The following is a 25,114-nucleotide window of genomic DNA, read 5'->3' as shown; positions in this document are numbered from 1 at the left end:
ATCTCCTACACTGGCCTTGCTTTGTACCCTCCTTGAGCACTTTTGCATGGCTTGAATGTGTCCTTTGAACCCTGATCATGCTTGCCTAGAAGAAAGATAGAGAGGCATATATGAGAATGTGTGAAACTAGCCTACTGTACAGAGGTAAAATTAGCATTCATTGCTCTGCCCACTTTTGCTTCTGACCCCTCCCACCAGTGGCATGTGGCCCCCAGAAAGTTGCCCGGAAGGGAATGTGGCTCTCAGCCTGAAAAAAGTTCCCCACCCCTCATCTGGAACATCACAGTTGGAAACTATTGAGAATTGGGGAGGGGATTAGTCTGATAATGGAGGTACTTGGCATGGCTCCTTCCCTCTCCATGGCTAGTGCCTAGAAGAAAGATGAAGTGGGCAGCTTGTGTCCACTTTCCATAGTTTTTGAAAAGAGACCATTCTGTGATCATATGAAATCTGTTTTCCAGCATTATTAGTATCTTTTTAAAGGGAAACTTTACTTCAATAATCTAGTACAGAGGGTTATCCTTTTATTGGTTGCAGAGGTGGGAGGAACAAAACAGGTAGGGGCAAATTTCCCATATTGTGTGTTACTAGAAGTTTCACCCCTAATAGAAAGCTAAGATCAGCAAGTGAGTTCTTTGTGGGAAGGTGACACCTAACAGAGAATTTAAAAAGAGTTGAATTTCCCCTCCTCCCCGCAAATGGTAAGTTTTGCTGCTGATCTCTGTGCTCTGGAGCAGCCTTGCTTAGTCTTATGCCTCCCAAGTGTTACTGGCCTCCCAGCTGCCATCAGTCCTGGCCAGCACAGCCAAGGGACGGGGATGATGGGAGTTGTAGTCCAAAGTACCTGGAGAGCACCAGGTTGGGGAAACATCATGGATTACAAAGGCACTTTGTAATGCCCCCCCCTTTATTGAATGGGCTCTAGGTGAACGACTTGCTGACCAACCTGCCCTACAGCATCGACATCAGCAGAATTTCCGTATACAGGAGAGGGCAAGGGGCAGTGGTCCAGACAGACTTCCAACTGACTGTTGTCTTTGATGGGATAAGCCGGGTCACTGTGTCTGTGCCCAGCAGCTACCGTGGTGCCCTGTGTGGTCTCTGTGGGAACTTCAATGGCAACAAGCAGGATGATCTGACCATGAAAGATGGCACAGTGGCTCCACACCCATCGGACTTTGGTCAGAGCTGGAAAGAACGGGAGGTGCCAGGCTGCAGCAAAGGGGGCACGGAAGAATGCCCTAACCTGTCAGCCATTGAGAAGCGTCAACGGAGCCTCGACAAAGAGTGTGGGCTCATCCTAGCCAAGAGCGGCTCCTTCAGAGAATGTCACAGCAAAGTGGATCCAGAAGGATACTTCCAAGATTGTGTGTACGATTATTGTTTCTTTGATGGCCAACAAGCTGTGATCTGCCAGGTCATTGCCAGCTATGCTGCAGCATGCCAGGAAGCTGGGGTGACCCTCTATCCTTGGAGATCGGACACCTTCTGCAGTAAGTGCTAATGCCCCGTGCTGTTTTCTGAAATCCCTCAGATTTTCATAGTTACAGAGAACATGGTAATCTATCTAAAATGACATGCCAATATATTAATGCTTATTTTTCTTCTTAAAGGATATATTCAAATTTTGTCTCTGTACCATTTCAGGTAAAACTTCATGTCAAACTTTTCCCAGCTGAGAAAGTCTCATTGCCCCCTCCCGCAGGTGATGGACAGACCTGCCCATTCTCTCAGTTTCTTAGTTTTTCTAATTTGAAATTCAGCTCTCCACATTTCAGCAGCAATTTGCAATTTTTGAAAGGGGGAAAAATCCCCATTAAAATTGGTCAGCATTTTAGTACCAATTTCTACTAACAAACACATTTTTGCAAGTAATTTCCCCATAGATGATGCGCTTTGGTATGCTATTTTCACTAAACTATTCATTTTAATGGCCATTTCCCACCCAATATAGGCATTTTTGGAAATACTAGTTGGTTGGAGAATTGCATTGCGATTTTGGAAATGATGAATTAAGCAGTTTCACCTTTAAATGAGAGCTGAATTGTATTTCTCCCAGTCTAGGCATTCAGTTCTTGTATGATCAGCGGCAAAGAAAGATGCGACTTCTGTAAATCAGGTGGGGTGTGCAGTGTAAAAACACACATACACCAGGCTACCATTGAAAAGTGGGGATTCCAAACAGGTGTAGGAGTAGGTCAAAGACCAGCTCTCGGTTGGAAAGCTGTCCATGTCATATTTGGGAAGCATGAGTGGAAGAGTGCTGCTGTGTTCATGTCCTGCTTGTGGAATTTCTGTAGGTATCTGGTTGAAAGTAGAATGCTGGACTAGATAGGTCTTTCATGTGATCCAGTAGAACTTTCCTTATGCTTATAATAACCCCTTTCAGCATGCCATCCTAGAACATCCTGGCCCTTTCCTCCCTCTCAATGTTTCTTTGTACTGGTTCCAATTGACAGGTCTTCCCTGCGCTCCGAATAGCCACTACGAACTCTGTGCGAGAGGCTGTGCTCAGACCTGCAGCAGCTTTTATGCTACAGCCCCTTGTTCGGCTACGTGCCACGAAGACTGCGTCTGCGATGAGGGCTTTTTGCTGAGCGGCGATCAATGCGTGCCCACATCCCGGTGCGGCTGTCTCTACCAAGGCCACTACTACCCGGCAGGAGAGACTTTCTATCCAACCTGTCAGGAGCGTTGCATCTGCCAAGCTGGGGGGAGTATTGGGTGTGTCTCATTCTCCTGTGGCCCCAATCAGGAATGCCGGTTGTCAGATGGCGTCCGGAAATGCTACCCCGTTGGCAATGCCACCTGTTCTGGTTCGGGTGACCCTCACTATCTCTCCTTCGATGGACGGGCCTTTGACTTCCAAGGCACCTGCACTTATACCTTGGCTACAGTTAACACAGGAAACCGGCTCTTGAGATCCTTTGTGGTTAACGTGGAAAACGAGGCCTGGGGGAATGGGAAGGTGTCCGTTACCAAGATGGTTTCTGTCTCAGTCTACGGCATTACACTTACATTACTGCAGAACAAGAAAGGTCAAGTGATGGTGAGTCCAAGCTATTGAGGAGAGGGCAATTGGATGGCCATCTGTCATGGATGCTTTAGCTCAGGGGTGGCCAATCTACTCAAAGACTTAAAAACGGGCAGTGATCTACCCCCTTTTGGGGTTCAGATCAAAGTTGTTGAGCTTTATTTAGGGAGAAGGAAAGCCCTGTTTTTTAGTGGTGCAGGGCAATGTTGTTGAGCTTCTTTGGTGGGAGCCAGTGATCTACCACAGACGTCCAGTGATCTACCGGTAGATCACGATCTACCTGTTGGATGTGCCTGCTTTAGCTAAGATTTCTGCATTGAAGGGGGTTGGACTAGATGACCCGCAGGGTCCATTCCAACTAAAATTCTGTGATTCTATGATTTTCAGCCATTCATCTTCTCTCTCTCTCTCTCTCTCTCTCTCTCTCTCTCTCTCTCTCTCTCTCTCATTAAGGCATTGTCTTTGCTCAGTCATTCAATTAGTCCTAAATAAATCTGAGAATTTCTGTTTGGTTTTTCTTTCTTCCAGTCCTAATTTCAGTTTTTCCATGTTTCCACATTTTTCGAAAGAGAGTCCTGAAAATCTGTCTACATTTTAGTGCAATTTTTATTGCAAATTTCTCCTAATGTACTGAGTTTTGCATGCAGTTTTGCCTAATATTCACATTGTAGCAAGTAATATTTCCCACTTCAGTGCATTCTTATATGTCATTTTCACTAATATATGCATTTTTATACAAACATTACATTGCTACTGTATATGCAATTTTTCTACATGTTACTTGGCCAGAGAACTGCATTGCAAAATTCAGAAAATTCCCAAGGATAGTGGTGTTTTGGTTCTCATATGGTTTCAGAAAGTGTAAATTCAGTTTTAAATGCAAACTGAATCAAGTTTCTCCCCCATTCCTATCTGGAGGTTGAGAAGGGTGTCAGCAATGAGGGTGGGGTGAGGGCAGAGCTAGCATCCTCAAGCACACACACACTTCCTCACATGCCCTTTTCAGTGCACCTGTTTCAGGTGATCATGATTGACAGGGCTAGGATAAAATACGTTCCTCCTAGGAGCTCTATGGCTATCTTTCCACTGTGACCTCAAAAAACCAACCCTTCTCAAACAGGAAATCCTTCTTGCAGGTGAATGGCTTGATCTACAACGTCCCTATATCCTTGTCTGCTGGGCGGATCAGAGCCTATCAACATGGCACAAAAATCCTGATAGAAACTGACTTTGGTCTCATTGTGAGCTACGACCTGGTTTACCGTGTGACAGTCACAGTCCCAAGTACTTACCAGAGTGAGATGCGAGGCCTCTGTGGGAACTACAACGGGAAGAAGGATGACGACTTCCTGCTACCCGATGGGAGCACAACTTCCGATGCAGGTGCCTTTGGTGCTGCCTGGAAGGTTCCAGTCCATGGGGCAGTTGGATCTTGCTCAGATGGATGCTCTGGAAACAGCTGCCCAGTCTGTGATGAAAGGAAAAAGGACATCTTCAAACAGCGCCACTACTGTGGTATCCTCACTGCGCCTGATGGCCCCTTCAGTGCTTGCCATGGAAAGGTTGATGCCAATGTATACTTCAGCGACTGCATCTATGACCTGTGCATGGGCGACGGGGACAGCCAGATCTTGTGCAACAGCATCCAGAGCTACGTATCTGCCTGCCAAGCGACTGGGGTCTCCGTAAAGCCTTGGAGGAACCCTCGCTTCTGTCGTAAGTACTGAGGATCACGCTTTCATGGGGACGTGTAATGGGAGAAGAGAAATGGGAGCAGAATCTGAACTGGTTCCTTGTCCCTTTGGGGCTAAACTAGAGGGGCGTGCTCATTTGTAAAGCCCTAAAATGCCTCAGGCTCTGCAGAGACTGAATTCATTTGAACTTTCCAATTACATGCAATCACCCTCTTGACTATCTCTGACACACCAGCTACGGAATTGTTTGCAAGAGTTCCTGCCGGAGCCAGCAGTCTAAGGCAGGGGTGGGACGCCCCCTTTTCAGTCCTGGGACCTTGTTCCCTTCTTGGTAACCTTTTTGGGTCCATATGCCAATAGTGAGCAAAGCCAGAGCAAAAATTGGGCAGAGAAATTGGTGTAATTTGTTATCTTTGTACAGTAGGTCAGTATCCACACCCAATCTTTTATACCCCTCTCTATCCTCCATCCAGGAAATTAAGAAGCATGATCAGAGTTCAAAGATACATTCTAGCCAGGAAAAAGAACTAGTCCCTCTTTTGGATTTCACTTGCGGTCTTTCACAACCATTTTAAGAAGCACCGGGGATCTTTTGGTCTAATATCTTTTTTCTTTTCCAATTTAGCTATGCGCTGCCCTGCCAACAGTCACTATGAGATCTGCGCCCAGCTCTGCCCCACCTCCTGTGCCAAGATCACAGACCCTACACCCTGTCCGAAGACTTGTGCTGAGGGCTGCCAGTGTAATGATGGCTTCTTCTTTGATGGTGTTGGCTGTGTCTCCGCAAAAGACTGTGGGTGCATAAAGAATGGACGCTACTATAAGGTAGCTGGTCTTCTGAACCTGATTTTCCTCTTCTCCTTTTAAAATTAAACTACATTTTTTATTTTTACTGTCCCCAATCATTATGGATCAAGTTTTTTTATATGCTTTTACCTCTGTGCTTGCTTATTTTCACATTCTTTCAAATCACAAGTCACATGCTGTTGTGATAATTTCTAGAATTTAGGGAATTCCACAGCCTTTGAATAGTTGAGTCAAGTTGTGTGTGTGTGTGTTGAGGTGTGGTTTTCTTTTGTAATGTGGAAGTAACAAAGTCCTAACAAATGAACTACCCTGGTTATGAGGAGGTGCAGCAAATGGCAGAATAATGCATTTTTAAATGTAAGGATATGACAGAATTACATATTATATATGAAACAGAAGAGCCCAGACCTAAAGCCTATCTAATCCGGCATTCTGTTCTCAGTACAGAGGCTAATAATAATAATAATAATAATAATAATAATAATGTTATTATTTATACCCTGCCCATCTGGCTGGGTTGCCCTAGCCACTCTGGGCAGCTTCCAACACACATAAATGTCTATGGGGTTCCTGCAAGCAGGCATGAGCTTAATAGCCCTCTTCCTTAGTTTCAGAGTGGCTGGGGAAACCCAGTCAGATGGGCGGGGTATAAATAATTTCTTCTTCTTCTTCTTCTTCTTCTTCTTCTTCTTCTTCTTCTTCTTCTTCTTCTTCTTCTTCTTATTATTATTATTATTATTATTATTATTACAGTAAGCTACAGGACCGTGTTTATCTCAGCACTCAACTCTGCAAAGGCCAATGTCAGTCTGTTCATAAAGGATAAAGCTGTCAGTAGTTTCTAGCCATCACTGTCTGCATTGTATGTGTATGAAATACCAGTACTGTAGCTGGGAATCACACACAGGGAAGTGCTGTTGCCCTCATGTTCTGCTCATGGGCTTCCTGTAGTCATCCGGTTGGCCACTGTGAGAACAAGATGCTGGATGTGATAGGCCTTTCATCTCAATCCATCAGAGCTTGTCTTATGTTCTTGAAGCACAGAAGCAACGAAGCTACAAAGCATTTTCTAAACTTTGCCATCAATGATCCTTTTCTTCCAAGAAAAAAAGAAATCCGCAAATCAGAATAAGAAGCCTTCTGTGTGAAAAACACAGAGCCTTTTCTGTTAAACGGAGTCCAGCTCCTCTGATGTTCATTCCATTCACAATTAGAGATGGGCCACAGCTCCATGGCAGAGCATCTGCCTTGCATGAAGAAGGGCTTGGGTTCAATCCTGACTGGCTTCTCTAGGTAGGGCTGGGAGAGACTCTTTGTCTAAAACCCTGGAGAGCCTTTGCTAATCAGTGTACACAATACTGAACTAGGTGGAATAGTCACCTGATTCAGTAGGACGCAAAGCTTTGAAGGAACTAGCTACATCTCACCTTGTTATTTGTATGTGTACTGTCACCTACACAACTGACCCAAGATATTTTGCTACTGGAGGGAAAGGTCAATATGGCACCCATTCCCATTCCACATACAGAAGGCAACCGGACTTGCGTTTCAATCGTAATGCAACATTGTTGATGAGATAGTATCTTCTACCAGCCCTGGTGACCCGACCAATTAATGGGTTTATCCTTGAAATGTGACACCTGTTAATGTTTTCATGCCATCATTTGTTGCTTCAGAGCATTTAGAAGAGAAATTATATTTTTAATGTTACCTCTTCTGACATGTATTCATAAATAAAGTTATTGACTTCAGGTCCAGTTGCAACAAAGAACCACATTCAGAACTCTTGGCTGGATGCTATTTGCTACCTTCACCTACACCTCTAGTGTAGATCTGATTCTGTCCTAATTCTGTTGCTATATTTTATTGTTTTCCAATTTCCCACTAGCCCAATGAGAAGGTTCTGCTGAATGCATGCCAGGAGATCTGCCACTGCATCCCAGGCCTGGGAGTAATTTGTGAGGCCCACAACTGCGCTGCCGATGAGATGTGCAAAATCCAAGATGGAGTCATGGGTTGCATTAATAAGGGTAAGGAGAGATTACTTAAAGGACGAGATGAGGAAACTGTGACCCTTCAATGTGACATCATTGTCCCTGACCATTGACTAGGGCACATAGATGCTTGTAATATGATTCCCTATGTCTTTAATATGGTCCTACTGCCCAAGTAGTGGCTTTTGAAAGACACAGGTAGCTCAGTTGGTTAGAGCATGGTGTTTATAATGCCAAAGTTGCAGGTTCTATCCCCGTATGGGACAGCTGCATATTCCTGCATTGCAGGGGGTTGAACTAGATGATCATTATGGTCTCTTCCAACTCTACAGTTCTATGATTCTTATCCACACTCACACCTCTCTATCCTCTACCCAGACAATCAAGAAGCATTTTCAGAGTTCAGGGACATATTCTAGCCCAATAAAACTGAGACAGGAAGTGACAGTTATGTGTTACTCTTGCCTTTTTTGCTTCCCCCTATTGCCGTGAGGCCATCATGGTACTATCCATATGTTCTTGGACTACAGCTCCCATGAGTCCTGACCACCTGGCATATTGGCTGAGGCTGATGGGAACTGGAGGTCAACAGTATCTGGAGGGCACCATACTAGCAACATGCTATTTGATATTCACCCTGAATTGCATCTAGCAATCACTCACATTTCGCCCCTTTCATTCCAGATCCATGTAAATCCCTGAAGTGCCGAGAAAAAGAAACATGCAAGATTGTAAACGGCCAGGCCAAATGCATCCCTAACTTCTCAGGAATTTGCTGGGCCTGGGGGGACCCACACTACCAAACCTTTGACAAAAAGAAGTTTGATTTCCAGGGCACTTGTTCTTACACTATTGCCAAGTACTGTGGGAACGATGCTACACTGGTGCCTTTCACTATCGATGAGAAGAATGACAACAGGGGAAACCAGGCTGTGTCCTATGTGCGTCTGACCAACATCTATGTCTATGGGTACAAGATCTCCATCCACAAACAGGAAACTGGAAGAATCCGGGTATGTCAAATACTCAGGGTGGGATGACCCCACTGAGTGTAATGGAATTCATTCTGATATATAGCCAGAATCCAAAATTGGTTTAAAGTAGCATTAAAGAGTAAGGGGGGAAAGATTATATACGTATGTCAGGATGGAGAAGAAAAACAAATGACTGCAGATCAGATTGCTATACCACTCTGAATAACTGAGGTAATGACCATCATGCTATTATGTAATTAAAGGCCCTCATTATCCAGGATTCCTATCTCATTTTCCTTTTTTCTTGTATATAATTTTTATTAAATTTTCTGTTTTACAATTTAAAATACTCATTTTACGTCCTTAAGATATCACTGACTTCCCTTCTTCTCTTTCCATGGTTCATTTTATATATCATAAAGTCCTGCATACTTAATGCTGCCAGTGTGTCTTATCTCATTTTCCTGAGCTTGTGTCACTGTGGCGAGGGGCGAGACAGTGTCAGGGTTGGTGCAGTGCAAATTCATCAGCAGGATTGGCTCTGCTGGTGTGTTTGCCTCACTGCATCATCACTGCTGCCTTGCATCTCCCCCTTTTGAAAAGCCATAACAATGATGGTGGTGGGAGTCACGACTCCTTAAGTGGTAACAACACAATTCCTAACCATGTCTGCTGAGATACAAGTCCAATTGAATTCAGTGGGACTTGCTGCCAAGTAAGTGGGGTTATAAGGCTAGGATCAACCTGGCTGTACTTGTGACTACATGGGATTGTGTGGCACAATCTCCAAAAAGCCTAAGAAAACCAAAGTAATTATTCCTGTGTGTGTGTTGTCTTGCCTTTCTGCCTCTAGCTGAATGACAACATTGTCAGCCTGCCACTGACTCTTGAATATGGCAAGATCAAGCTGTACCAGAGCGGCACCAATGCTGTCCTGCAAACAGATTTCGGCCTCCAAGTGACGTACGATTGGAAATGGCACCTGGTGATCACTCTCCCCAGCAGCTACTATGGGACCATCTGTGGGCTGTGTGGAAACTTCAATCAAAACCCTGCAGACGGGACTTCCGGCGGCGACGCCATCGCCGGGTGGTCGAAGGCTGCCTCGGTCTCGAGGCGCCTTGTCCATCCCGGGGGTCAGGAGCCGCGCTACCGCAGCGCGCGGCTCCGTTTGGGGTGCGGGAAGAGCGTCCCGCACCCTGGGCTCCCCGGCTGTGCCCGCGGAGGCTCCGAACCCTTCCCCTGCTCCCCCTGTAAAGGGGGAGTGGGGGTGAAGGGACAACCGGAGCCGGGCTTCAGGGGACATGCCCCAACCGGGATGCAAATGCGGCGACAAAGCCCGCGGTGAGCGTCCAAGTTCTACCTGCGAAGAATGGAGCTAAAAACCCGGTGGTCGTGAGTAAAGATTTGGATTAAAAATCGCGTTTTTGGAACGATCCGGGGGGAAGGGGAAAGGTAGCCTGCCTCCCTCCCTTCGAGCCGAAGAATGTAACCAAATGAGGGTTTACTGCTACAGAACTGGTTTCAATGTAGCTAAAATTGACACATGAGACTGGCAAACTCTTTTTTCGGGCAGTTAATTAGAGGAAAATATCTCCATTTAAAGTTGCGGTGTTTGCGCTTCAGCACAGAAAAATGGCGTTGAACAAAGAGGAGAGCAGAAATACAACACCCACTTCCTCCTCCTCTGCCAGTATGCTGGGTTTTGTCCTTGAACTGGTATTGAACTCTGGACTAACAGATGAACAGAGACTCATTGCCTTGAAGGTGGAACTTGTTTATAGAAAAGTCAAAGTCTTGTGTGGGGATCTGAAAGGGAACCAATTGCCCACAGAGGAGGCTTTTAAAACTTTTGACACTTATGAAGAATGTCTTGCTAATGAGCTGAGAGAGTGGATGGAAAGATGGAGAGAACTGAGTGAGCAACTTCGGAGAAGAAATTCGCTTTTTGGGGGTGGCAGCCCCAAGGCGACGTTAAGATTTGTTATATCCAGTCCCCGGGGTGTGAGCTCGGGGGCCAGGGACAGAGAATTAAGGTATTTACAAGAAGAAAAGGAACGTTACAAAGAACCGAAGAAGCAGGGAGATGATGAGATGGACACCTCTGAACTCGTGGCAAGAAGAGACATGGACTGTGCCTGGATCTGTGGACGTTGGGAGAGAGAAGTTACACGGATGTTCAGTGCCGATGCCACCAGGAGAAGAATAATGGACAGAGGGGGTGTGGGGTGAAGTCTTAAACAAAATTTAAAGTAGTCTAACACGGCAAATCGAAAGTGGAGGGTGAATACTGTCAACAATACTCTGTTATATTTTTGTTTGTATATGAAAGGAGATATTTCAAGTTTTTATGTTATTAGCAGTAATCTTAAGGATAGAAGAATTAGATTTGATGCGAGGAGCAAGATTAAGACTTAGATTAAGTTAAGAAATTGATAAGATTGAATTAAGAAGAACTAGGATGAGGTATTATTATGGTGATGTATTTACTAGTAAGGTGTTGAAAAGATAATTTGATGTAAATATATAATTGAACTAATTTTTTTTTTTTTTTTTTTTCAGAAGAAATGGTTATAAAATAGATTAAGGATATAAAATCGAAGGTGAAAAGGCAGGGGAAGTCAATGGTCAAGATATGGAAAAAGAAATTTTTCTTTTTAGAAAGATACTATAAGAATCTTGACACTGTTTGTATTTGTCATATTTGTTTTGTATTTGTGGGTGTGGGTGAGGGTATATGTTGTTTGGAAAAATGCCAATAAATTCTTATAAAAAAAAAAAACAAAACCCTGCAGACGACATGGTCTTTCCCAATGGCACCAAGGCTGCCTCCATCATCAGCTGGGCCAGCAGCTGGAAAGTCAAAGACCGGGACCCCTTTTGCTGGGATTACTGCCGAGGGAATTGCCCAACATGTGATGAGAGCAAGAGGGCGCTGTATGGAAAGGAAGAGTATTGTGGGCTGATCAGCAAGACCTCGGGGGGCCCCTTCAGAGAATGCCATTCCATAGTGAATCCAGACGACTTCTTTGACAGCTGCATTTATGACGTGTGTCTCAATAGAGGGGCCAAGAACATCCTTTGCCAGGCCTTGGAGGCCTATGCTAAAACCTGTAGGAAAGAGGGTGCCGTGATATATGATTGGAGGACAGCCTCTGGCTGTGGTGAATACTTTTCCTTTATACACACAATGTATGTAATGGCACCTATGGCTTAGAGCAGCAGTGGTTATTAATAGTCCACAGGCCTTCAACTTCCAACCCTCCACAAATACCTGACGCCACACAAAGAGGCAGGGAAAGAAAGCCACAGTGCACAGGATAGCCCGCTAAGTGCATGCTTTTTCATTGCTAAAAGCATAAACAAGAGGAAGACCTCAAATGAGATACCCTGTTTGCTTTGTATATCAGCTTGTGGTTGAGAATAGCTGCATCTGAAGCAAACAAATCCATGAACTACATCACTCCTCTAGCAGCAGAGCTTCGTGAATCTCTTTAGCTATTGGAATGAATAGAACCATGGCTGGTGCAAGACATTTTGCTGCTTGAGTCATAAGAACACAAGGTCTAGCATCCTGTTTTCCCAGCAGCCAACCAGATGCCCATAGAAAATTCACAAGCAACCCATGAGTGCAATAGCACTCTCCCTACTTCAGAGTCCCAGCAAAGGGTATTCAGAGGCATTCTGTCTCCCACAGTGAAGGTAGAACATAGCAACCTATTCACCATGAATTTCTTTAATCCTATTATTGTTTAATCCAGCTGACCATGTGGCTGCTGGACCTTATGTTATCCTGGGAAAAGGATAGTATCTCTCATGTAAGTGCACTTTAAAAAACCAACAACCCAGTATTCCTGCATGCACATACAATATCAGCAAGAAGAGCTCTTGTGAAGTTGAGACTTCAGCACGCATTATCAGTTATTAAATTCCTGTTATTCTCCTCCTCACAGCCTTGCCGTGCCCTCAGAATAGCCACTATGAGTTTTGTGGCAATGCCTGCCCCGCCAGCTGTGCTGACCGCAATGCTCCCTCTTTCTGCACGCAGCCATGCGTGGAAACCTGCCAGTGCAACGATGGCTACGTCCTCAGCGTCGACAAGTGTGTGCCAGTCGGGAGCTGTGGCTGCACCTACAATGGGCTCTACTACAAACCCGGAGAGGAGTTCTGGGCTGATGAGACCTGTGGTTTCCGCTGCACATGTGACCCCACCCTGGGCATCGCGGTGTGCAAACCAGCTGGCTGCAAAGACAGTGAGCAGTGTACTGTGGTCAATGGAGTCCGGGGCTGTTATCCTGTAAGCACCACTACTTGCTCAGCAACAGGGGACCCTCACTATACGACCTTTGATGGGAAGAAATATGACTTCATGGGCACCTGTGTCTACCAGCTGGCTGGGCTCTGCTCTAAGGACCCGACTCTCAGGCCTTTCACTGTCAATGTGGAGAACAACAACCGAGGCAACCCAAAGGTGTCTTACACCAAAGTGGTGACATTGAAGGTCTACGATGTAACCATGATTCTGAGCCAAGAGCACCCACGCAGGATCCAGGTATTGACACAGGAAATTGATGTATGTATGTGGAGGTTCTTTGCGTCCTTTCAGGACCCCATGGGAGGGTGGCTGAGGCTCTTGGAATAGTTTCTGTATCTTTGGACATTGTAGCTTTAACTACCTGGGCTTTTCTTATGCAGAGTGTAGGCTACATAAAGTAGAGATGTTGCACAGCTGCAATCATAATTCATTGTTGATTATATGCAGCTGATGGCCCACTGAGGGCTGTCAGATGCAGCTCCTGAAGATGGAACTAGGCAAAGGTGGTTTGTAGTGAAAGCAGGACCCCCAGCTGCTCAGCAACAGTGAGTTAACCTGCTTTTATGCTGAAAGAGTGCTTTAACAGTCAATCCCTCTTCACAGAGAACTCTGAGTATAGGGGTTCCCAAAAAACTTTCAGCACATTTTGCAAACTATGGCTTCCAGGATCCTTTGGGAGAAGCCACAATTGTTTGATGTGCTATCATACTGCTTGAAATGCATGGTGTGAATGTAGCCTACCATTATATATGGCTTTATGATAACAATTCCTGTTGCATCACATTCCAGGTCAATGGCGTCTTTGTGAACCTGCCTTTCTACCATGAAGACAAGATAAAAGCTTACATCAGTGGGAATGAGGGCGTCATCAAGACTGATTTTGGCCTGACAGTAACCTTTGACTGGAACACCAATGCCAAAGTCACTGTACCCAGTACATACGCCAATGCCGTTTGTGGCCTCTGCGGCAACAACAACTTGAACCCCAATGATGACTTGACTATGAAGGATGGGAGTCATGCATCCAGCATCTCCCAATTCGCAGAGAGCTGGAAAGTGGGAGAGGCCCCTGGGTGCACACCGGGTTGCACCACTGATTGCCCACCATGTGGAGAGGCGCAGAAAGAAACCTACAAGGGTGACCAGTACTGTGGCATCCTCATCAAAAAGGATGGGCCATTCTGGCGATGTCATGATGTCCTTGACCCAACACCCTACTTCACAGATTGCGTCTTTGACACCTGCCAGTATCACGGTCAGCATAAAATTCTGTGCGATGCCATCAGCATCTATGTGGCAGCATGTCAGGCTCTGGACGTTGAGATTGACGAATGGAGATCAAACTCTTTCTGCAGTAAGTGTTGCCTCTTGAGGCTTCCTAAGCATAGGAACATAGGAAGCAGCCTGATGCCAAGTCACGTCATCTATTGTTAACACCGACTGGCATTGGTTCTCCAGGATCTCAGTCAGGGACTTTCCCCAGTCATACCTGAGGCTGCTGTTAGTTGCATGAAAAGCATGTGATCCACCACTGAGCTGCACTCCCTCCCCTATAGTGTTCAGCTTTAGGGATGTGCATGAGTTGAAGGGAAGTGTTGCATAAACTTGACAGTCATTAAATTTTGGAATGTGAGGTTTGCAATTAGATTCTTTTTTCCCTAAATGTATTTCAGCATTCATCAGAGTATTTGAATAGGTACCAGATCATTGTATATAAAGGCAAATAGTAACAGGCTTCTCTCTCTTCCTCAGCAGAGAGAGACAAGCTGTAGTGGTTAAGAGCGGTAGACTCGTAATCTGGTGAACCGGGTTCGCGTCTCCACTCCTCCACATGCAGCTGCTGGGTGACCTTGGACTAGTCACACTTCTCTGAAGTCTCTCAGCCTCACTCATCTCACAGAGTGTTTGTTGTGGGGGAGGAAGGGAAAGGAGAATGTTAGCCACTTTGAGACTCCTTCGGGTAGTGAAAAAGCGGGATATCAAATCCAAACTCTTCTTCTACTCTTCTTAACTCTTTTGGTCTGTTATTCAATGTTAGTCATGCTCAGAGTACACCAGTTGAAATGAATGAACATGACTAACTTAGCTTTATTAATTTCAATGGCTCTATAATGAGTAAAACTTAGTTGGATACAGCCCATAATGCTTAAGATTTATTTATTTTTTAAATACCCTTGGATTTTGAAAGACCAGTTGGAATCTTTTTGTTTTTGTTTAAGCCTCTTGACTTGTCAGCAACATCTATGACTTGACACATACAGGTCACATCAGAGCTAAGATTCCCCTGAAAAATTCAGTCTGAATCCAAACTGCATATAGCAATTTTGACATTAGATGTGAAGCATTTTGCATTTACTGATCTCCACATTCAAATTGAACATTTAAGTGTCAAATTCATTTCGACCCTGATAATTCAAATAGTGGGGGTTCACATCTATCCAATTTTAAATGTTGTTCCTGGAGAGGGGCAGGGAAGCAGTATCATTCTTAGTCTGAACCATCCAGGCATTTAAAATGCTGTAACATCTCTTAACAGGCTTATTTTGAATTTATTCAGCATTTCAAGAGCTGCAGGACAAAGCGATATGATAATGATGATCAATGAGATAATTCTATATTCTCAAACTATTCCATTAATGGATTTAAATATGAATTCAGATGACAGCCTTCACTAAAAACTAACCAGTAGGTGGCACTGCATAAATAGAATAGGCAAAAGAGTCCAGCAGACCTCTTCCATTCCATGTCTCTGAAACAACCTCTGTTTTTGTCCTTTCTTCCAGGCCCTGCCTGCTCGCCCAACTCTTACTACGAGCTCTGCGGAAACGGCTGCCCTGCCACTTGTCATGGTCTCTCAGCTCCCGATGGCTGTGAGATGTCCTGCAAAGAAGGATGCTATTGCAATCCAGGGTTTATCTTGAGTGGGGACCAATGTGTCTCCATTGGCGATTGTGGCTGTGAGCACCAGGGCAACTACTACAAGAAGGGAGAGGTTTTCTACCCTGGTTCCTCTTGCCAGGAACGATGCCAATGTGCAGAAAATGGAGTTGTCAAATGCCTGGACTTCTCCTGTGGGCCCCATGAGGAATGTAGGGTGAAGGACGGTGTCCACGGCTGTCATCCCGTAGGGTCTGGCACATGCAGTTTGGCCGCAGGCTCCCACTACCTAACTTTTGATGGACGGGCCTATGACTTCCAAGGAACCTGCACTTATATTTTAGCTAAAGTCCATGGTGTGGGTTCTCAGCTGGCAAACTTCTCAGTGTTGGTGGAGAATGAAAAGACTTTTACCAAGATGGTTGTGGTCTCTTGTCATGGACATACCGTTGTCATTGAGAGGGCAATAAAGTGGAAAGTCAAGGTAAGTTCTGTTCTGGGTTTAGCCTCTTTGAAGTAGAAATGCCAGCAAAGTTCACTAGCAGTTTCTACAACTGCAGGAGTCCCTGGGAGAACTTCATCTCCCAATGTCCACTGCACCCCATCTTACAATCTGGGTTTGTCTCAGTTTCTCATTTTCCCCAATGATAAATTCAATTCTCCATTTTTCTCTGCAGCAACCTGTTATATAAATGCTCTAAACAATAAAACATGATTTTGAAATAAAACATGCAACTGATAAGGGAACTGTATAGGAAGTAGGGTGTGTTGATTTCATTTTTTGGGGGGGGGTTTAGGGAGTTTAGGGGAGTCCACTAGGGAAACAAGCAAGCTGCTTGGATCTTGAGACTAGGATAAAGCTGCTGGAAACTAGCCCTGATTTCTCACCCACTTGTGTGTAGGTTGAACTGATGAGTGCTAGGTACTGGCTCAGAATCCTTTTTGAAGCATCTATTTTGGTGCATCCCAAGTCCCCTCCCAAATGGACAGCAACTACCAGAGAGTAAGACCCACTGGCAACACTGCAGGGCTGTTGTGTTGCAATTGACTACGAAAGGGGTGGGAGAGGCTTTGCCACAGTGGGTTCATGAGCATTGCGCATACATCCATGCAATTGTGGGATAGTTGTGGAATTCAGCCCCAATGAGATCAGGCAAGCATCATCCGTTTTATGCTTGCTTTTAATGTCTTTTTGAAGGAAATTGATATTTAAAATAGTTTTAATATTGTATCTTACAGTGTATATCCCAATACACTTCTTTCTACTCTGCAAAAAAGCCTGTGGATTTGTTGCCCTAGAGAGACAGGATGCTTGAATCCACTTGAATGGCACAAACCTAAATTTCTGCTGTGTGTTTGAACCCTTCCTGTGGAATAGTGGGAGTCTACAGGAACCCTTAATTTGTAAACTGCTTTGGGAGGCATTCTATTATTATTATTATTATTATTAGTAGTAGTAGTAGTAGTAGTAGTAGTAGTAGTAATAGTAGTAGTAGTATTTATATACCACCCTTTACGCACAGGTCTCAGGGCAGTTCACAGAATAAAATCAGAATATAAAACCACAAAATACATTATTTGCCTGAAAAGTGGTATATAAATCCATTAAATTCTGACAATTTTAAACTGTGTCCATGGTCACCTTCTCTGTGGTTAATGCAGGTGAATGGAGAGCTCTACACGCTGCCCATGAAGACAAATGATGGGAAACTCTGGGCCAACCAGGAAGGCAATAATATCATTCTCCAATCCAACTTGGGTCTCCAAGTTCTTTTTGACACCTCCTCTTATGTCCTGGTGTCTGTCCCCAGTAACTATCAGGGACTTGTCAATGGCCTATGTGGCAATTTCAATAAGGACAAGACTGATGACTTTACTCTACCCACGGGCGAAAGAACCCAGAATGTGATCGAGTTTGGGGCCTCTTGGAAGGTTCCCATTGATGGGATCAGATGCTCCGATGGTTGTGGAGATAAATGCCCCATCTGTGATGCAGCCAAGACAGCGCCATACCGACCCGAGAGTTCCTGCGGAATGATCCAAGCCCAATCCGGCCCCTTCAGGAACTGTCACTCCTTGGTAGACCCTGCTGAATACTTCAACCACTGTCTGTATGACATGTGTGCAGCCAATGGTGCAGGAGAAACTCTCTGTAGGAGCATCCAGGCTTACGTAGCTGCATGTCAGGCTGCAGGAGTTACAGTTGGAGCCTGGAGAACAAACAAATTCTGCCGTAAGTTTGCACAGGAATCTGCAGTTATTGTTATTTGTTGTTATTTATTAAATTTCTATACCACCCTTCAGCTGAGGATCACAGGGTGGTTTACAATAAAAAACACAAGAATACGTAACATAGTAACCAATAACTACAATACCACCCACAACAGTTTAAAAGAGCATTGTTTATTTAATTAGTCAAAGGCCTACGTCTTCTAATCTTCTCTTCCCACCAAGCACTCCTTGTTAACGCTCCAGGTTATAATGATGTCATCTCTCTCTGTCTCCCACCCATCCATCCTGTTATATTGGCCAACATAGATACTTCAATAGTATCTGTATTTGGATCCCATAGAACATAAGCTTATCCAGCCTCTGTTTGTGAAGAGGCATTGCCTACAGAAAATGGTTTCACCTTCAGCATTAAATCAGTGTGGAGAACCTCCAGCCTACAGGTTAAATTAGGTCCACCAACCCCTTTCTCATTTGGCCAGTGAGGCCATTTTGGTCAAGCCACCTTTGCCTACCCTACATATACAAAATCAGGTGTGGGGCAGGCATAGGTGGGGCTTCCACAGGTATGGGTGAGCAGGTTTCCACAAATTTTAAAAATGGAGTAAGTGTTTTATTGAACTTCTATTTTATTTTGCCCTTATCACACACCCCAATGAATATAGGTGATCTCTCCACTGCCCCCTAACTTAAGAATGCTTAGCTAATGCTCCATATGTGTCTGGACCATCGCTGCCTCCTTTCATCACTTGTCTCCTCTCCCTTCCTTTTCAGCTCTCACTTGCCCATCCAACAGCCACTACGAGTTGTGTACAAAGACCTGTGATTTCACTTGCTCCAGCTTATCCACTCCAGGCCGGTGCACAAAACAATGCTTTGAAGGTTGCCAGTGTGATTATGGCTATCTGTTTGATGGTGACAGGTGTGTGGCAGTGGGAAACTGTGGCTGTGCGCATGATGGCCGTTACATCAAGGTAAGTACAGTGAAAGTGGCGGTGTCCATGAATAACACTCTAAGCAAACCCAAAGAGCTAGTTTGTCTTACCTCCTTAGGATGGCCGCTCATGCATTGGCCACCAGAAAAATGAAGACACGTCTGTGGCACTTTCTCATGCTCACCCTAGGGTCACATGGAGTAGACGAGGAAAAAAGGGTTGCTGAAAAAGGCCAAGGCTGCAGAGTGACAGAGTGCAATATATGAAGAGAGAACATGGCATAGTCGGGGTGGAAATTGGTTTAATGCTAATGCAAGTAAATGTGACCCCTTTTAGTATCTATTTTATTATCTGTTTATCATTTATGTAGCATTGGGATACCCTTAGGGATATAGTTGTATAGCAGAATGCTTTAAGTACTTTGGTTCCATAAATACACAGTTTGAATGTTTGCTTGCAAACAGAATTCTAGTAACAATCATATATAATTGTGCATTTTAATTTTTAATCTAACCACTCTTTTCTTATCCCCCTCTCCCTTTTGTGCACTATATATCTTCCAGGCTGGCGAGACGGTTGTTTTTGAAGGTTGTTCAACCAGCTGCACTTGTCGCCCAATAGGCCAACTGGTCTGTGCAGGAACTAGATGCCAGTTAGGAGAGATTTGTGGCCTCCACAATGGTGTGCGTGGTTGCAGGGGGCAGGATGGCGAGTGCATCATCGTCCCTGGAGCACGGTTGACCTCCTTTGATGGTGTCTCTGGGGGAATCCTTCATGAAGGAGCTTACGAGGTGGCTTCCCTTTGCAATGAAAACGACTTCTTATGGTTCAGGATCATAGCAGTGGTCAAGAAATGCAACGAAATGGATTTGCCATCAGTGTCGATGATACATGTATTTTTCCAAAGGATGCTTATCACTGTAAAAACAAACAAGGAGACATGGGTAAGTTCCGAAGGCAGGATCTGGGGTCATCTCCTGTGTAGGTCATACATAATAAACATTACTGACTTCAGCCCATTGATTTCAGTAGGTCTGCTCAGAGAAGATGCTAGTTGGAGACAATCCATTATTTAATTGTTTGGTTGTTTTCTGCATTTATGTAGTGACATTTCATTAAAATTCTCTAGGTAGCTTACAATATAGAGGTAAAGAAAACAAATAAAAGTAAAAAGAAAACACAACACCAATAACTACGTAAGACAGCAAAAAACCAAAAGTAAGCCTAAATCACCTTCCATGGTAATTACCTCGCCCATGGTCTCGCCTGGCTTTGGAGGTGGCAATACACCTCCTTGTCAAGGGTGCAAGGGAGCCTAGGTATGCCTCTGGCCCTGGTCTAAAACAGAAGTGGAAAATCTGGGGCCCAGGGACAAGATGTCATCCAGGCCTCTTGGTATGGCCCTTAGTACTCTCTCCAGGCTACTTCCATAGCCAGGCCACACCCCTCACTGGTCTGCTCCATTCCATTCCCATTAGTGCTTTTGCTTGGTTGGAATGTGCCTCTGAGCTGTGATTCTTCCTCTTGCTCACCTGGGCGAATGATAGAAAGGTCTGCATGTTTAAAAGACTTACTTTTGTGTGGCTGCAATTTATCCTACTGTACAAAGGTAAGAATTGCATGCATTGGTCTGCCCACATTTATTCCTATGGCACTGCCTGCCATGTAGCTCCCAGAATGCCGCCATTAAAGAATATGGCCCTAGAAAAGCATTCCTCACTCTAAAGGATTATGAATAATGGACAATATGAGGACAGAAAGAGGGGCGGTGGTTCAGGGCCCAGCTATCGAGAAGTAGACAGTGGCAGAACAAACTAAAGTTGTACAGCAGTAAAAGCAAAGACTGAAAAAGGGTACAGTGTTCTGTGGAGGAAAATTGTCCCTGGGGGGTTCAAGTATGGAGGCTCACACCAAATTCCCACATTGGTCAGACTTTAATCAGTTGCAAGAAAGAAAAATAACCATATAAGAAAATAGGCTGTGCTCTTGGATTGGTGCTCTAGTCCACCACACACACACACACACACACACGCTTGCCTTTCATGTTGTTTGTGCCCAGTGTGTGATAATCATTTACACAGCTTCTGAACTTGGAGTAGTTTTGGATATGATGAAGCAGTAGGAATATGCAAGCTGTCTCTGCATACTCATTCCTCTTCACCTTCAGGCCTCTCCTTTTGGTTTCCCTAGGGCACACCTCTTACCAGCTCTGCTCCATATCTCACCACGTGCTTTTGCCTGACTAGGATGTTTTCTTGAACTGTGATAATGTTTTTGCTTGTCTGGATGGAGGGAGGCTGGAATGCTGTTTGTCCATGCCTTTGCAGAAACCTCTGAGTTTTGTGAGGCTGGAAGTTAACCTACTGCACAACAGCAATAGTCCACCCCATTACTCCATCCACTTTGGTTTCTGGTTTTACCCACCGCTGGCATGTGGCCCCCAGAAAGTTGTCCATCAGGGAATGCAGCCCTCAAGCTGAAAAATGGTCCCTCCCTTACTCTAACAATTAACACAACACCTTTCACCCTCCTTTTTTGAATTTCAGGTCAATGGGCACCAAGTGACACTCCCGGCAATGGTATCTGCAGGTGTCTCCATAAGCCTCTCTCAGGATGGCATTGTGATTAATTTGGCCTCCGATGTAAAAGTTCTCCTCAGAGCCTGTGGGGAAATGACAGTGGAAGTCAGCGAAAGCCTGGAAGGAAAACTCTGTGCCTCCTGTGGCAACTTCAATGGAAATGGTATTGATGACCTGAAGCTGCCCAGTGGGAACATAGCAGGAAATATTGCTGAGGTCATTGATGCCTGGAAGGCCAAGGACTTCACTAGCTGGTGAGTGGCTCTGGGGGAGGTTTTTGCCTAAAGAGGATAAAAGAAATACTTTACAGTTTGATCCTCTTAGGGACTGAGGAGTTGCTCAAGGAGTCCGCATCATGGATTAAACATTACCTGCTCTGAAGCCCCCAACCCATATTGCAAGTTGGAACATGGCTTGCCCTGGAACCTGTCTCCCAGACAAATCTCCTGAAGTGGTCTGCTACTTGTCTCTTTGTTCTGAGTTGCATCTAACATTAGACATTTCCAAAGCAGACTCACTGAAATTAATGGACATTACTCCGTCCAGCTCTGAGGGCCTTTTGGCAGTACCCTCACTGTGAGGGAACCAGGCAGAGGGCCTTCTCAGTAGTGGCGCCCACCCTGTGGAACGCCCTCCCATCAGATGTCAAGGAAATAAACAACTATCTGACTTTTAGAAGACATCTGAAGGCAGCCCTGTTTAGGGAAGTTTTTAATGTTTGATGTTTTATTATGTTTTTAATATTTTGTTGGGAGCTGCCTAGAGTGGCTGGGGAAGCCCAGCCAAATGGGCTGGTTATAAATAATACATCATCATCATCATCACCATCATCATCATCATCATCATCATTAACTTAGAGCCATTGATTCCAATAATTCTACTCTGGCTAGAATTTAGTTGGCTACAACCCAATGCTTCACCAACTGCCCTTCGCTAACTGGCCCCAGGGCAGAAATACAGCAATAAAACAACAGCAAATTGTTTAAGCAATACTCATTTATATGAAAACACCCTTAAAAATTTAATCAACCAGTAACAGAGAAACAACTTCTGAGTAGCTTGTGACAGTTTTGACTTCTCAGCTCCCTCCCAGATGCTAGGATGAAGAGTTGCATCTTCACCAACTGATGAAAAGTCACCAGCGTCAGAGCTGTGGGGAAATCTGCACACGATATGGGGGGGGGATCTGTGTGCTCCATCAGCACATGGGGGAAGCCATCTCCCCACCACCACAACCAATACAAAGTCCCTTGGACCAGGATGTTATTGGTCGGTCATGATGCACTGCCCCTCCAAGGGGAAGTTGCCCTATCCCATCCATAGCTACACATTAGTTGCTGTGCTTGCTAGGAGTTACAAATTACTAGGATATTTTTTTAAAGGAAAAAAAAGTAAAACAATGTCCAGGCCAGGAGGACAAGGCAGTTCATGCCACAGAGTTCTTCCTTCAGACAGCTGGCTGGCTGGCAGTCAGTTGTTCCCTATAGACAGCAACTAGCATATGGCAGCAGTCAGCAGATTGTAAAACCAGAAGGGTGAGTTACATTCAGAGAGCAAAATACCCATAAACTGAGACATTACTATTCAATAAAATTATACAGTTGCATGGGAAGTATTGGGAAGTTTCTCCCTGATACATAAACAAGACCATACTGAATTCTTCAAAATTTTCTATTCCAGCGATGTCTGATCCAAAGCGAGCGACTCTCTCTGCTGCTTAACTGTCGGCGTCAACCATTTGCACCTGAGCTCGGAGCAAAACTGTCCTGCATAGAGTATTCCCTGGCTTCACGTCTTCGTGTTTTTCAACCTGCTATCTGATTGCCAAACAAAATGATGACACTTTCCCCTAAGAATCAATAAATCCTCTTTTTTTTGGAAAGCTTTTCTACACTGACTTCACTTTGTCAGAGTGATTTTAATTCTGTATATATGCAAATAAATAGGATGGGTGGTGGGAAACTCTGATGGCTATGTTCAAGCAAGGAGGCAAGGAAGCCATCTTCTTCAGCCTTAGGTCTCCAGATGTTTGACTACAACTCTCATCACCCCTGACCAATGGCTAAGAGGGCTGGGGATGAGGGGAGTTATAGTCCAACAACATCTGGGAACCAAGATGAACAATGTTCGAGAGGCAAAGAGTGCTGAATTTTGAACTAGGCTCTAGTCAGTGCTCAGTCCCTCGTAATCTTATGGGAGTGGGTAGGGAAAACTTGAAAGAGAGAAATCAGCAGGTTAGAGAGGGGCTTACTTTCCCTTCCCTGTGGCTCCTGCCCTGGCTGCTTGTAATTGATTTTGTCCTCAAGCTGGGCTCAAAAACAACAGCATGCCCAGTGGGGTGGGGGACAAAGGGCAGTGTGTGTGTGTGTGAAATTCAGTTCACATTTAAAGGTGAATCTACCTAACTCATACATCCTGAAAAAAAAATGCAAGCTAAAACATCCATCAAAATTTCCATTCTCCAAATTTTGCAGGGCAGTTCTCAAACCAAGTAAAGTGTACAAAATGGCATATCAGTGTGCATTAAAATGCACATGCTTGCCAAAAAGCATATATTGCTTACAAAATATTAGGAGAAATTCACACTGAAATGGTGATTAAAAAAAAATGCAAACTGAAGACGGAATGTGGAGAGCTGACGATAGATTGCAAAAATGAGAAAGAGAGAGAAATAGAAAGGGAGAGTCGCCCATCCCTATCTGATATGTAGGATTTGCAGGGCTTAACGGGCAGATTTGGTGGCAAATGCAAGTTAGGGATAGCCTTTAGGCCAGACTTACTCAGACTCAGCCCTCCAGATGTTTTGAGACCGCAATTCCCATCATCGCTGACCACTGGTCCTGCTAGCTAGGGATCATGGGAGTTGTAGGCCAAAAACAGAGTTGCTCTGGATTTGTACTTTTTCATATCTGAATCCATTTCCATTTCTGCAAAATGAGTTCTGCCCTATTTTACAAGGCTACTGCCAATATTCCTTAAACACCCACCATAAAACAAAATGCCTTCCTTATAGACATAATTTATTTGCACAAATACTTGCACAAATATTTGCATGATGGTTGAAGCAGGAATCCAGGGCTGGGCGGTAGGGATGGAGTCTCAAAATATCAGTTTCAGTAATCAAGCTGGTAATAACTCTTATTCCCTTGTTATTGGCTTTTTAACTGAGAGAAAAAACAAGGAACTACTAGCTCTCAGACTATGATTTAACCTTGAAAGTTCATTCTTCTCCCACACAGAGGGGAGCAGGACTGATCGCTATCATCCTATATATTTTGTCTGTACCTTAAAAATGTCAAAAGGATAAAGGTGCTGTGCCTTTTGTTCCACTTGAGAAGGAGTGGGAAACAGACAAATGCTTCTCTGTTTCTCTCTTTAGCCGTTAGGACTCTTCTCAGTATTTTGTTCCATATGTTGGCAAAGCCACTTACATAAAGCAGATAGAGTCCAGAGATAAATCCTGGTAACACCTTACTGAACAAACTGGACAAAATACATAATTCGAGGAGAAAGGCCCAGAAAGGATTTCTCTTTTAGGACAGGTCTTGTGCACAGCAAGGGTAGATTCCACTTAATACTCACATTAAAGTTCCCTCAGGGCTACACAGCCACTCAGAGAAAATGCTATCTCACTAACTGGGACTGATTTGAGTTGATTTGGGATTCTGTCAAATTG

The 25,114-nt window shown here is 44.5% G+C and overlaps 1 protein-coding gene across 1 annotated transcript in view; it reads left to right on the top strand.

Annotated features, from left to right (window-relative positions):
- Positions 1-23,301, top strand: part of LOC117051987 (IgGFc-binding protein-like) — a 30,070-nt gene extending 6,769 nt beyond the window's left edge. Inside the window, exons 6-21 of the mRNA XM_033158714.1 lie at positions 926-1,493; positions 2,460-3,049; positions 4,171-4,750; positions 5,354-5,553; positions 7,424-7,565; positions 8,214-8,542; positions 9,357-9,546; positions 11,284-11,667; positions 12,457-13,055; positions 13,608-14,172; positions 15,602-16,179; positions 17,358-17,928; positions 18,699-18,898; positions 19,423-19,803; positions 21,406-21,692; positions 23,119-23,301. Coding sequence (XP_033014605.1) covers positions 926-1,493; positions 2,460-3,049; positions 4,171-4,750; positions 5,354-5,553; positions 7,424-7,565; positions 8,214-8,542; positions 9,357-9,546; positions 11,284-11,667; positions 12,457-13,055; positions 13,608-14,172; positions 15,602-16,179; positions 17,358-17,928; positions 18,699-18,898; positions 19,423-19,803; positions 21,406-21,692; positions 23,119-23,128 — 6,174 coding nt within the window. The 3' untranslated portion in view covers positions 23,129-23,301. The remainder of the gene's footprint in view (positions 1-925; positions 1,494-2,459; positions 3,050-4,170; positions 4,751-5,353; positions 5,554-7,423; positions 7,566-8,213; positions 8,543-9,356; positions 9,547-11,283; positions 11,668-12,456; positions 13,056-13,607; positions 14,173-15,601; positions 16,180-17,357; positions 17,929-18,698; positions 18,899-19,422; positions 19,804-21,405; positions 21,693-23,118) is intronic.
- The last annotated feature ends 1,813 nt before the right edge of the window (positions 23,302-25,114 follow it).

This window comes from Lacerta agilis, chromosome 8, assembly GCF_009819535.1.
Source record: "Lacerta agilis isolate rLacAgi1 chromosome 8, rLacAgi1.pri, whole genome shotgun sequence".
Classification (NCBI taxonomy): Eukaryota; Metazoa; Chordata; class Lepidosauria; order Squamata; family Lacertidae; genus Lacerta; species Lacerta agilis.
This window is presented reverse-complemented; position numbering and strand designations above follow the sequence as displayed.